At 36.2% G+C, this 13737-nt stretch overlaps 1 protein-coding gene across 3 annotated transcripts in view; it reads left to right on the top strand.

The window, feature by feature from the left end:
* The window catches only part of PTPN4 (protein tyrosine phosphatase non-receptor type 4), a 193787-nt gene that overhangs the window by 80142 nt on the left and 99908 nt on the right, over nt 1-13737 (top strand). For all 3 annotated transcript variants that reach the window (XM_062184611.1, XM_062184543.1, XM_062184597.1), the window contains 5 exons: nt 7050-7092; nt 7191-7269; nt 11273-11317; nt 11563-11615; nt 12302-12422. In XM_062184611.1, the coding sequence (XP_062040595.1) occupies nt 7050-7092; nt 7191-7269; nt 11273-11317; nt 11563-11615; nt 12302-12422 (341 nt within the window). The remainder of the gene's footprint in view (nt 1-7049; nt 7093-7190; nt 7270-11272; nt 11318-11562; nt 11616-12301; nt 12423-13737) is intronic.

Genomic DNA, 13737 nt, shown 5'->3' with positions numbered 1-13737 from the left:
CTCCCTTGGTTTGGTCACCTGATTGTACAAATGAAGAAAGACTTGAAAGCTTGACGGGGAGCAGTAGTGGGAAAGTGTTCAGGTAAGGACTTGCCAGGTCTTTCTAGTTTTTCAGCATTGCTTTTGTTTTTATTTTATATACCCAGGGTAACATAGTGAAAGGTAAAGTTGGAATCAAATCTAAAATTTCCACATCTTTCTGCTGTGTTTCTGAGCTAATTATTTGTTTACTGTTCTTGGTGGCTCCAGAATTCCTTTATGTGTGAGATGCCCAAGTATCTCCAAAGCTGGGGCAGGCATTCTGGCACAGCAGATTAATTGCCTGTGACGCCGACATCCCATATGAATGCTGATTCAAGCCCTGGCTGCTCTATTTGTGATTCAGCTCGCTGCTAATGTGCCTGGGAAAGCAGGGGAAGGTGGCCCAAGTCCTTGGACCCTTGCACCCATATGGGAGACCCAGATGAAGCTTCTGGCTCCTTGCCTCAGCCTGGCCCAGCACCAGCCATTGCAGGCATTTGGGGAGTGAACTAACAGATGGAAGATCCCTCTCTTCCTATAACTCTCCTTTCAGATACATGAAATATTAACTAAATAAATAAATAAATAAAGTTACTATCAGACTTTCTTGTGGAGTGGGCACTTAATATAGCAGTTAAGATTCCCACATCAGTGTGCTTGGGTTCAATTCCAGGCTCCAGCTTCCTGCTAATACTGGCCCTGTGAAGAAACATGATGGCTCAACTAGTTAGATTCCTGGCATCCATGTGGAAGAGCTGGATGGTGATCCTCACCCATAGCTTCAGCCCCTGGCCATTGTGTGAACCAGCAGATGGGATCACTGTCTCTTAAACAAATGAAAAACTTTGTGCCAAGTTTCTGATTTATAACAAATAGGATTGAGTTATGAGAAACAGGTTAATATTCCATTAACTACCATTAAGATGAACAGTAGCAACTATTATAGCTAAACCTTTCTAAAACTTGATATAAATGGAGCATTGTACAGATCAGTTATGCAGTTACTTGATCTGTGCTATCTGTGCATGAATGGATTCTCTTCCTGTAGTATCTAACCTCCACGTTAACCCATGTCTTCACTCCTTACCCATCATCCTTCACCTTCCCCCTCCCTCTGTCTTCACATTTTTAAAAAACTGAGTGAAAGTCACTTTTTCTCTAAAGCCCTTTGACCACCACTACTGTGCAGGTATTATTTACTTCGTTCCCTTGTATCCCTAAAGCAGTGATAATACTTTTTTGAGCGGATATGTTTCCTAACTTAAACATGCTTGTTTTTAGGAACTTTGTCTTGATTTTCTTTTCTGTTACCCTAGATTCTAGCACACTGCCTCATATACAGTAGGCCTAAAATAATGAACAAGTTAAAGAATGAGAAATTGGCTTTGAGAAGAGTGGAAACAGAGTTTTATATCTAAATAGACAATACTGTATGAATTAATGGAGTTGATAAAATAATATCCTTTATTATTGATATTAATATTAGATATTAAAAATTAAATATATTCAGTATTCATATATATTGCATTGCAAACAGTTAAGAATCTTTTCAGATACAGCACAGTAACTCAGTACAGTTACTGGTATAGAAAATTAAAATATGACTAAATATAGATTGTGATGTGATCTCAATGCCCATTTATTTACATAGTCTGAGGGATTTATAAGATTTATTTTCAAGGTATAATTAAACAAAAATAGAACCTAAGACTTGAAAATATATGTCCATACATAAAAATTTGTGCTCAGATGTTAATAGCTGCATTATTCATAGTATTTAAGAAATAAAACAACTCAAATGCTGTATATTTATGGTGGAACATTATTTAGCAATAAAAGGAATGATATACTACTGCATACCCACTAGGGAGGCAATACTTTTAAACAGCTAATTTTTCTTTTTTTTTTAATTTTAAATTTAAGTTAACAAGTTTCATATATTTCATATACACAGGTTTAGGAACATAGTGATACTTCCCATGCTATTCTCTGTACCACCCACATTCCAAACCTTCTTCTTCCTAGCTTTCCCATTCCCACTCTTAATTTTTTATAAAGATCTATGTTCAGTTTATTTAATGATCATAAAGTTAACACTATACTATGTAAAAGAGTTCAACAAATAGTATGAAGAAAAGAAACCAATATTTCTCAACAGAAGAGACAAGGGCTATAAACAATCATTGAATTTCAAAAGTCCATTTCACTGCCGGCGCCGTGGCTCAATAGGCTAATCCTCTGCCTAATGGCGCCGGCACACCAGGTTCTAGTCCCACTCGGGGCACTGGATTCTGTCCCGGTTGCCCCTCTACCAGGCTAGCTCTCTGCTGTGGCCTGGGAGTGCAGTGGAGGATGGCCCAAGTGTTTGGGCCCTGCAACCCAATAGGAGACCAGGATAAGCACCTGGCTCCTGCCTTATGAACAGTGCGGTGTGCCGGCCATAGTGCGCCAGCCACAGCGGCCATTGGAGGGTGAACCAACAGCAAAGGAAGACCTTTCTCTCTGTCTCTCTCTCTCACTGTCCACTTTGCCTGTAAATAAATAAATAAATAAATAAACAATTTCACTCCAATACATTATATTTTAGGTACTCTATTAGTTACCATGAGTCAGGGAAAACATATGCTATCTATCTTTGGGGGATTAACTTATTTCACTAAGTATAATGGTTTCCAGTTTGTCACAAAAGACAGAATTTCATTTTTTTACAGCTGTGTAGTACTCCACAGTGTATATGTACCATAATTTCTTTATCCAGTCTTCAGTTGACAGACATCTAGGTTGATTCTATATCTTCACCTTTGTGAGTTGAGCTGCTATAAACATGGGGGTACAGATAACTCTTTTATATGCTGATTTCTTTTCGTTTGCGTAAATTCTCAGGAGTGGGATTGGTGGGTCATATGGTAGGACTATATTCAGATTTCTGAGGTATCCATACTGTCTTCCACAGTGACCACGCATGTTTACATTTCCATCAACAGTGGGTTAAGGTACCTTTTTCCCCACATCCTTGCCAGCATTTGTTGTTTGTTGATTTCTGTATGAGAGCCATTCTAACTGGGGTGAAGCGAAACCTCACTGTGGTTTTGATTTGCATTTCCTTAATGGCTAGTGGTCCTGAGCATTTTTTCAAGTGTCTGTTGGCTATTTGGCTTTCCTTTCTTGAAAAGTACCTGTTCAAGGCCTTTGCCCATTTCTTAACTGGATTGTTTGTTTTGTTGTTGTTGAATTTCTTGAGCTCTTTATAGATTCTGAATGTTAACCCTTTATCAGTTGCATAGTTTGCAATATTTTCTTCCATTCTGTCAGTTGCCTCTTCACTTTGCTGAGTGTTTCCTTTGCAGTGCAGAAGCTTCTTAGCTTAATGTAATCCCATTTGTCAATTTTGGCTTTGATTGCCTGTGCTTCTGGGGTCTTTTCCAAGAAGTCTTTGCCTATGCCAATGTCTTGCAGTTTCCCCAATGTTCTCTAATAATTTGATAGTATTGGACTGTAGATATAGGTCTTTGATCCATTTTGAGTGGATTTATGTGTGTGTAAGGTGTAAGGTAAAGGTCTTGTTTCACATGGAGATACAATATGTGTGTGTGTGTGTATACATACAAATCCAATATGTGTATATATAGAATATATTGTAGATCTATGAGCCTATGCATTGTATATTTTTATAAATACTGCCAAGTTGTCCTCCATTGAAATAGTACAATTTGTACTCTCACAAGCTATGCATGAGGGTTCCTGTTTTCTCATATTCTTGCTGTTGTGAGATGTCATAAAAAAATTCTAGTCCTTCCTAATAGTCTTCTGAGAAGGAATAAGCTAGTATAGATTTATTTTGTATTTCTCTAATTATGATCAAGATTGAATATTTTTCTATATGCAAGGCCATTCCTATCTCCTTGTCTGAATTCCTATTCTTATCCACTGCCTCTTTTTCTTTTTAAAAATTCATTTATTTATTTGAGAGGCAGAACTATAGAGAGAGCTCTTCCATCTGCTGGTTCACTCCCCAAATAGTGACAAGGACCAGTGCTGGGCCAGGCCAACGCCAGGATCCAGGAACTCCTTTGAGGTCTCCCATGGTGGGAGGGATCCAAGCACTCGGGCCATTTCCACTGCCTTCTCAGGTGTGTTAGCAGGGAGCTCAATCAGAAATAAAGCAATCAGGACTTGAACCAGCACTCATGGGATTCCGGCATTCTAGGAAGCGATCTAACCCTCTGGGCCACAATGCTGGCTCCACACTGCCTGTTTTTGTATTAATGTTTGTCTTTTTCTTATTGATATGTAGAATTTTTCCATGTTTTTTTCCCAGCTTATTTTGATGTGTTTTACTGTGAGTGCCATTTTTACAGTCCAGTAGTGTACTGTAGCATTGTTCCATCTTCATCATTTAAACCAAGAATCTATATCATTGTCATTATTAATAAGTGCTGTCAAAGTTTCCCAGTGCTTATCATGGTATTCCAAGGTGTGTCAGTTTAAAACATCTGTTCGTGAATATAAATGTGATAGCATTTCTGATCTCAAAATATTAGCTTCTGTGTTTTAAAAGTTTTTAAGAGCAAGAGAGAGAACCCTCCCACCTGCTGGTTCACTCTTCAAATGCCTGTCGGGCCCTGTATGGGACTGTAGTCAGAAACAAGGAATTCATTCCAGATCTGCCACTTGAGTTATCACTGGGTCCCCAGGTCTACATTAACAGGGAGCTGGAGTTAGCTGCAGTGCCAGGTATCAAACCAGGCACTCTCCTGAGGAACACGGGCATCCCAAATGCTAAGGCACACCAACCCCTGAGCTCAGAATATTTTGAAGAACTGAACAGAGAAGGAATGGAGTAATTGTTCTCACATTTTTAGTTAATTTAGTAAATGTGCTGTATGATATTTTCTAGAAAATATGAAGAAAAAATCATTAGATCAATAGATAAATGGTTGAGAAGATAGATAGGTGGATAGATAAGATAAACAAAATATGTTAAATTATACTGAAAACCAGCTGATCATTGGCAAAGAAAATAGATACTCCCCACTTCCAGGTGTTGAGTTATTCAGCAGGTTTGGTTGGCCCTTCAATAAATAAACATATGTGTGTGTGTGTGTGTATATATAGATACATATATATATATACATATATATATATTTGAAATTTTTATTTATTTGAAAGGCAGAATGACAGAGAAAGGGAGAGACAAAGAGAGAAAGAGGTCATCCATCCACTCGTTCAATCCCCAAATTGCCACAACAGCCAGGCTTGGAGCAGGCTGAAGCCAGGAGCCCAGAATTCCATCAGGGTCTCCCACATGTTGCAGGGTCCCAAGCGCTCGGGCCATTTTCTGTTGCTTTCACAAGCATATTAACAGATAACTGGATCAGAATTGGAGGAGCCAGCACTTTGATATGGGATGCTGACATCACTGGCAGCAGCTTATCCTGCTGTACTCCAATGCCAGCCCTCCCATAAATATTTTTAATATATATTGTACACCAAGCCCTATAGTAGGTTCTGACTAGCCTGTCTTGACTGAAACAGATTTTATCCCTTACTTCATGAGGTCTATAATTTAGTGGAGACAAGTAATGAAAAGTTAAAATAATTGAGAAAATATAAAATAAGTTTACTGTTTCTTGTTTACTTATTAGACAATAATTGAATAATGGAGCCGTGTGACATATTGGTAGTGTGGTCAGTGAAAGTTTCTGTGGAGGTAGGATTTAAGCTGAGACTTGTAGATAATGAAGAGAAACCAGCCATAGGAAGGAAAGCAAAAGGAGATTCTATGAAAGGGAAGCTTGAAATCTAAGGCCCTAAAGTGGCATCTTTGATAGAAGGCCACTGTGTCTGGAGCTGTTAAGGTAGAAGACATAAGAAGGCATGCAAGTCATGGTAAAGCCTTTGGACCTTGCACTGAGAAACCACCAAATGTGAAGAAATTATCAAGGAGTGACACAATCATGTTTGTTTTGTAAAAATCCATTCTGGCTTCTAGATGCAGGGTGAAGAGGAAAATGGTTACAAAAGAAGCTGAGGAAATAGTTAAGAGAGGCTATGACCAGAGTGTAGACCAGAAATAAGGAATATGACCAGGTAGATGGAGAAGGATTGATAAATTCTAGGCATAGTTTGAAGGTAGAATCAAATGAATGTAATGTGTTGGATGTTATGGATAATGGAGAGAAAAGACTCATGGATTTTGTCCAGCCATTTGTTACTAAAATCCATTTTGCTTTGTTTGCATGGATTGAAATATGGGGTAGTAAGAATTAGGTTTATAAATAATGATACATAGACTTCTATTTCTGTGTTTCTTTAAAAATACTACCATATATTATACCTTATATTCTAATTTTTTAAGCTGAAAACATATTAGCATTTGAAATATTTTCTGAATTCATGTATAATTTTCCAGAAGTAGAGTTTAAGTGGCATTCAGAAGTATTGAGAGTACTTAAAATTCTCACGTACAAAAAGTGTTCCTTCCTAAAACTAAACATTATCTCTTACAAAATTAGTAAGTTTTTTTTTTTCGGGGGGGGGGGGGGGTTGTATGTTATGTTTTAAGGAATAGGGTAGAAGTTATAATAAAATTTTTACTAAGAGTAAATTTTCAACTTCTGTAGTTAAATTTTGTATAAATGAGAGTATAAAACCCCAAATTTAATTTCATGAATGGTAAAGAAAAAATTTTAAAGCTTGTCAACTAAAATATAATGAAAATCACTTCAGATTGCTACAATTATTGTAAGCATCTTTACTTCTGAAATAGCATTTATTACACATTGTATAATTTGATAGGAAATTCAACTCTTAAAGCTACCACACATACTTTCAGTAATTTCTAGCATAAATTTTGTGTTAAATTTGATATGAAAAATATTGTCTGTAATGTAATGGATTTTTTCCATTCTAAGCCTTTTCAGAAATGCAATTCTTGGCACTAATCTTCAAATGGAACACATTTACAAGAATTGATATATTAATTCTTTATGGAAAAAAGCTATCAGATTTATTTATTTATTTTTCAGAGGTGGCTGGATCCAAACAAACCAATAAGGAAGCAGCTAAAGAGTGAGCATATATATTTACTTAATGTTTTAAAAGTATACATTATAAACATAAAAGATTAATGTAATCTGATTAATTAGAACTACTTTTATTAATTCTAGGAGGATCTCCTTACAGTTTGAACTTTAGAGTCAAATTTTTTGTAAGTGACCCCAACAAGTTACAAGAAGAATATACAAGGTGGGTTCATGGAGCATATTTTTCTTGAAAATATTGTCAGAATTCAAATATGAAATTTTGAATTGGGTTAGGCAAAAATAGATTACCACACTGTAATTCTGAGCTTCCCAGCCAGCACAAAGAATAAGTTATGGATGTTCTAAGATTATTATTTCCGTCCCTTTTGGATGACTAAGCCGCCTTTAGGGGGTCAGAGCCACCCCATCTAGCCACAAGCAGCCTCCTGAGCCATACAAACACTACTGTGATTGAGTAAACACATGACGCTGAATTTGTATCCAACAGACCTACACAGTGAAGAAAAAAATTTTTTTGTAAAAGCATGTTCTTTGTATATTTTCATTGACGACAACATAACATTTATAAAATATATAATAATATAATGTGCAGGCATAACAGTACATAGGTACCTTGTTATTTCCCTTGGTGTTTTTAATCTTTGATTCTAAAGAAAATGTAATGGAATTTCCTGAGGATGTTGCAGGGAGTGCTGTAGCACGTTCCAGGCTTTACATGCCCACTTCACTGCCCATTTGAAGTCTGAGCTTATGCTACTGTGTTATTTTGTTGTCACTTACACTTGACAAAGTGTGCTCAAGAATGATCCAGATAAACATTTTGGTAGTTTTCTTGAGTGTTAGGTGAATGCTTAGGGTAGAAATAGATAGAAGTACTGTCAGTGTGGTAACTGTCATTAAAATAACCTGAATGATAACCCTGTGTGCTTGAAAGACAGAATTAGTAGTTAATTTAAAAATAAAATATCAGAATAAAACATAAGCATTCTATACCTTCCATAAAATTCTCAGATATAAAAATACAGGTCATTGACTACATTCAGAATTATCTAAAAGACAAGTGCCAAATTAAAAATCTGTACCCAAATCCAGCTATAGACTCATAGGATGTTAGTTTTCAAGGAATTGATTATTTATTAGCATACTGTGTTGGAGTGGAGAAACAAAAGAATAATTAAAGATATTTATCTGCAACTGCCAGATCTCAAGTAGCTGTAGAGTTTTCAACAGTAAACCAAGTAAGAAAAATGATGTTTAAATTCTTGAGTGTCTTTTTTGTGTGTTGAGGAGGAAAGGGTGTCACTCTTGTAATGGGAGAACTCAGGATTATAGGCTCTGGGTTAGGTAGCTCTTATATTTGAAAGTAATGGTGGCCGGCGCTGCGGCTCAATAGGCTAATCCTCTGCCTGCGGCGCCAGCACACCGGGTTCTAGTCCCGGTCGGGGCGCCGGATTCTGTCCCGGTTGCCCCTCTTCCAGGCCAGCTCTCTGCTGTGGCCAGGGAGTGCAGTGGAAGATGGCCCAAGTCCTTGGACTCTGCACCCGCATGGGAGACCAGGAGAGGCACGTGTTTGCTGGCTTTGGATCGGCGCAGTGCGCCGGCCGCAGCAGCCATTGGAGAGTGAACCAATGGCAAAGGAAGACCTTTCTCTCTGTCTCTCTCTCTCACTGTCCTCTCTGCCTGTCAAAAAATGAAAAAAAAAAAAGAAAGTAATGGTAGCATCTAAGCTAATTTATTTTTGAGAGTTGTGTTATATAAATATCTTCTAATAACCTTTAATCCTTCAGGTTTTGGTGCTATTGTTGTTAGATAAAACAACAATAGATCAAGTAACGATATCTCTTACTTATTAAATAATTCTCATTATTCTAAAACTTCCCCTAATTTTGCATGTACTCCAATGCTACTAGTATGAATTAATGAAAACTATGAATAGTGAAACAATATTATGTGCATTTTGTTATTTATAGTACATGTGATTACAAATGAAGTATCAGTATCTGCCATAGTACATATGTTTTATGGAATCAGATTTTAAATGTGTAAGAAATATTTAATTAAAATACAGATAGCTTAAATTGTATTTCTGTGTGCTTAATATTTATGAAAAATTTCTTAACGTAAGCAGTTATCAATTATATAGCCAGGTTCGTAATTCACTTCACTCAGAAAACTGAATTTCTGAATGGATCTTGAATGTGTTGGTTCTATTATAGCCTGTTTAAAACAAAGATTAAGTATTTCTCACAATAATTAAGTAAAAATGACTTCCAGGACTAGAAGAAAGTGAAATCAAGTTGGATAGCAGTTGAGGAATTGTGTTCAGTTCATCAGTCTAGAAGATTATGTTTGTTTTCACTAGTGATAATGCTTTATTTTAAAAACCATTTATCATGAAATGTTATAGGATGTGCTGTTTGGTGAAAGGAGTAAATGGCTAGTTTTTATGATTCTCTACCCTGATTACAAGTTAGAATCACTTGGGGGAGCTTTAAATCATGCTGATGTTTTGGCTGCACTCCTAGATTCTGTTTCAGTAGGTCTCACATGGGACCTGAGTTATGTATGTACAACTTCCCCAGGTGGTTCTGATACACAGCCAAGGTTGAAGCTTTAGTACTTGGGTATCCTTAATGGGATGGTCATGATTAGTAACAAGACACTCTCAGCCACATTTTCAGGACTGGTTTAGACCCATAGAATAAGAAATCTGTATCTCCTTACTTTGAGATTTCGTTTTGAATTAATAAGAAAAAACAGTGGAGTCCATGTGTTCCCATCAGGTTAAATGTCAGTTAGTATTAGCAAGTGCTGGCATCATTATAGTTGGGTTTTCCCAATTCCTGAGCTACATATCCTAGGTAAGTGTTATTACTTCCTTTTTGCAAATTTAGAAATTGAGGCCCAGCCAAAATTTAAGTAATTTACCCAGCAGCACAGGAGGCTAGTTAGCCTAGAACTTGAATTCTGGTTTCCATTCTAACACTCCTGCTTATTTAAATAAATATATAAGTACATAAGTATGGGTATTATTTGTATAGGAGTTATAGTATTAATGTCAAAGACATAAATGACCTTTAAATCCTGACTATATAATTGTTTATTATCAGGAAACTTTAACTTTTAATTATGAAACCAAGTAGAGCTGATAGAAATATGCTATCTTGGATTAAGTCAGTAATATTTATAAGATGAATTTATGAATTTATAAAATGAAGCATTAAGCTTAACAGGGAATTTATATACTTCATTAATGTATGAAACAAAATATGCATATCTTGTCTTTTTCCTTTCTTTTTTTAAATAACGAAATAGGTGGTTTTCTAAAAACCTAAAGTACATTCTTTGGTAATTTGCATATTGTCAAAGAATTTTTTTAATGACTTTAATCAGCCTTACTGCAATTCTTAATGGCTTTTGATTCTTGGAATATGTAGTACTTTTGTTTTAATTGGGTAAAACAAAAATTTGAAAACTCTCTGACCATTTAAAACTACAAAATATGGTCTTCTGTGAACATTATATAGCACAGGTGATTTTTGCCCAGGCATTTTGATCATTCTAAATGAAGGGCTTACCCACTGGCAGAGATGATAGTCTTGTTGTGGAATACTTAAGTTTTTGCTGGTTTTAAAGGACACTGGGTATTTGACAATTATAGTAATAAGCAATGGTAGAGAAAGGAACTTGTTTTTTTTTTTTTTTCTAATGAAAGCAAACTTTGGTGCAAATGGAGGTGGACAGCTGCTACTCTGCAACAAGCCTAATGCTAAAATATTCAACACAAAGCCTGTCCTTAGAACTAGCTTCTTACTTCAGTAAAAAATATTTTCTTTATTAGGTTTAGTGTCTTGCTGTGTCATCTTTCCTGTGTTTCTGGCACTTAACTTTTCCATATCCTCAAAATGTGTATTCCTAATCCTCTCCCTTGATTACGCAAGTCTTTCATTCTTGAGCAGTTTTATAGTGAAAGCTAATGGAAATAAGACATTTGAAGTTCAAATTTTGATTCATCAAATACTTTAGCGATTTGGATTCATGAATTTATGAAAACTTACTTGTAAAATATCTTTACATCTGCCAAGGTATACATTATAAAGGTAAATATTTAGATATTACTCTTTTATTTGTTAATGTAAGTGTACATTTTCTTACAACTGAAGTTGTTATAATTCTAATAAATGCCATCTTTTTTTTTTTTTAAGGTACCAGTATTTTTTGCAAATTAAACAAGACATTCTTACTGGAAGGTGGGCCATTTTAATTTTTTTGTAATGGACTTTAAAAATATGTCTAATTCTGCATTGTTTAAGTAGTTTATATAATTGCCATAAAAAAATAGTTACATGTGTGAATTCCTTTCATCAGATAAGTTAATTTCTTAATCATTTCAATAATATAGAAACTTCAAGTATGATACTATAATATATATTAATAGTACTTTTGAAATTATTGTTTAACCTTGAATTACATATTTTCTCTTCTGTTTTATCAGATTACCCTGTCCTTATAATACTGCTGCCCTCTTAGCTTCATTTGCTGTTCAGTGTAAGTATCAGCCCACATTTAGGTCACATAGCATATTATTTTGTACTCTGCATTGGTCGTAGATTGTCTTTCATGTGGGAGCACTTCAAACATGTTACTATACAGAAGATAGTAACTGCAGAGGAAATGTAATGAAATGCCTGATTAGTAATTGCTTTGATTCTTAAAATGAAAAATTGTCTCTGAAATTATTTGAAACCGGCCAGCACCGCGACTCACTAGGCTAATCCTCCGCCTGCCGCACCGGCACCCCGGGTTCTGGTCCCAGTCGGGGTGCCGGATTCTGTTCCGGTTGCTCCTCTTCCAGTCCAGCTCTCTGCTGTGGCCCGGGAGTGCAGTGGAGGATGGCCCAAGTTCTTGGGCCCTGCACCCGCATGGGAGACCAGGAGAAGCACTTGGCTCCTGGCTTCGGATCAGCATGGTGCGCCAGCCACAGTGGCCATTGCGGGTGAACCAACGGCAAAGGAAGACCTTTCTCTCTGTCTCTCTCTCTCACTGTCCATTCTGCCTGTCCAAAAAAAAAAAAAATTATTTGAAACCTAGTAGAATGTTATTTCAGTTTGCTTTGCTTATGTGGTTGCATTAGAAATATATTTTACTTCCAAAAATGAAAAGGAATCAATGACACTGCTGATTTGGCTATAAGCTTATTTATTAAAGTATGAATATTTTCTTCCCATTATTAGCTGAACTTGGAGACTACAATCAGTCAGAGAACTTGCCAGGCTACCTCTCAGATTATTCTTTCATTCCTAATCAACCTCAAGATTTTGAAAAGGAAATTGCAAAATTGCATCAGCAACATATGTAAGGATTTATTTACTTTCCTGCTTATTTGGCAAACTACTTACTAGCATGCTTTCTGTTTTAAAATACACCTGATTTCATTGCTATATTTATTTAATATAGAACAGTTATTGTTAGAAAAAATAAAACAATTGTGAAGAAATGTTGGTAATTCCCGTAAAATATATTGGAGTGGGCATTTAGTCTTGTGATTAAGGTGCCTGCATCCCATATCAGAGTGTCTGGGCTTGATTCCCAACTCCAGCTTCCTGCAAATGCAGACCCTAGGAGATAGTATTGATGGCTCAAATAATTGGGCTCCTGCCACAACCATGGGAGACCTGGATTGAGTTCCCAGCTCCCTGCAGCAGCCCCAAGGCAGCCCCAACAATCGCAGGCATCTGAGGAATGAACCAGCAGAAAAATAATAAAAATAAAAATTTGTAAGTATGTATATATTATTGCTTATTTTATGAATATATATGTTTGTCTTCATTTCTGTTAAGAACAATAGAGCTATATAAAACCAGATATTTGCTATTGTATGAATCAATTGTGTGAACATCTTAATAGATAATTCACAGTAGATAGATCTGCCTACATAGTAATTCTCAGTTTTTAGCTATATGACAGGAGTTAGTTCTGCTTGGTGATGATCTCAGAGGAGAAAAGAAATGTTATGTAATACTAACTATTAAAAGTTCCTTTAAAAACAGCATTTTTTAACTTTTAGTTAATAAATATAAATTTCCAAAGTACAGCTTTTGTATTACAATGGCTTTTCCCCCCCATAACTTCCCTCCCACCTGCAACCCTCTCATCTCCCACTCCCTCTCCCATTCCATTCACATCAAGATTCATTTTCAATTATCTTTATATACAGATGATCGATTTAGTATATATTAAGTAAAGATTTCAACAGTTTGCACCCACACAGAAACACAAAGTGTAAAGTACTTTTTGAGTACTAGTTATAGCATTAATTCACATTGTACAACACATTAAGGACAGAGATCCCACATGAGGAGTAAGTGCACAGTGACTCCTGTTGTTGACTTAACAATTTGACACTCTTGTTTATGGCATCCGTAATCACTCTAGGCTCTTGTCATGAGCTGCCAAGGCTATGGAAGCCTTTTGAGTTCGCCAACTCTGATCTTATTTAGACAAGGTCATAGTCAAAGTGGAAGTTCTCTCCTGCCTTCAGAGAAAGGTACCTCCTTCTTTGATGGCCTGTTCTTTCCACCGGGCTCTCACTCACAGAGATCTTTCATTTAGGGTGTTTTTTTGTTTTGTTTTGTTTTTGTTTTTGTTTTGCCAGTGTCTTGGCTTTCCA

Source organism: Lepus europaeus, chromosome 1 (assembly GCF_033115175.1).
Source record: "Lepus europaeus isolate LE1 chromosome 1, mLepTim1.pri, whole genome shotgun sequence".
Taxonomy (NCBI): Eukaryota; Metazoa; Chordata; class Mammalia; order Lagomorpha; family Leporidae; genus Lepus; species Lepus europaeus.
This window is presented reverse-complemented; position numbering and strand designations above follow the sequence as displayed.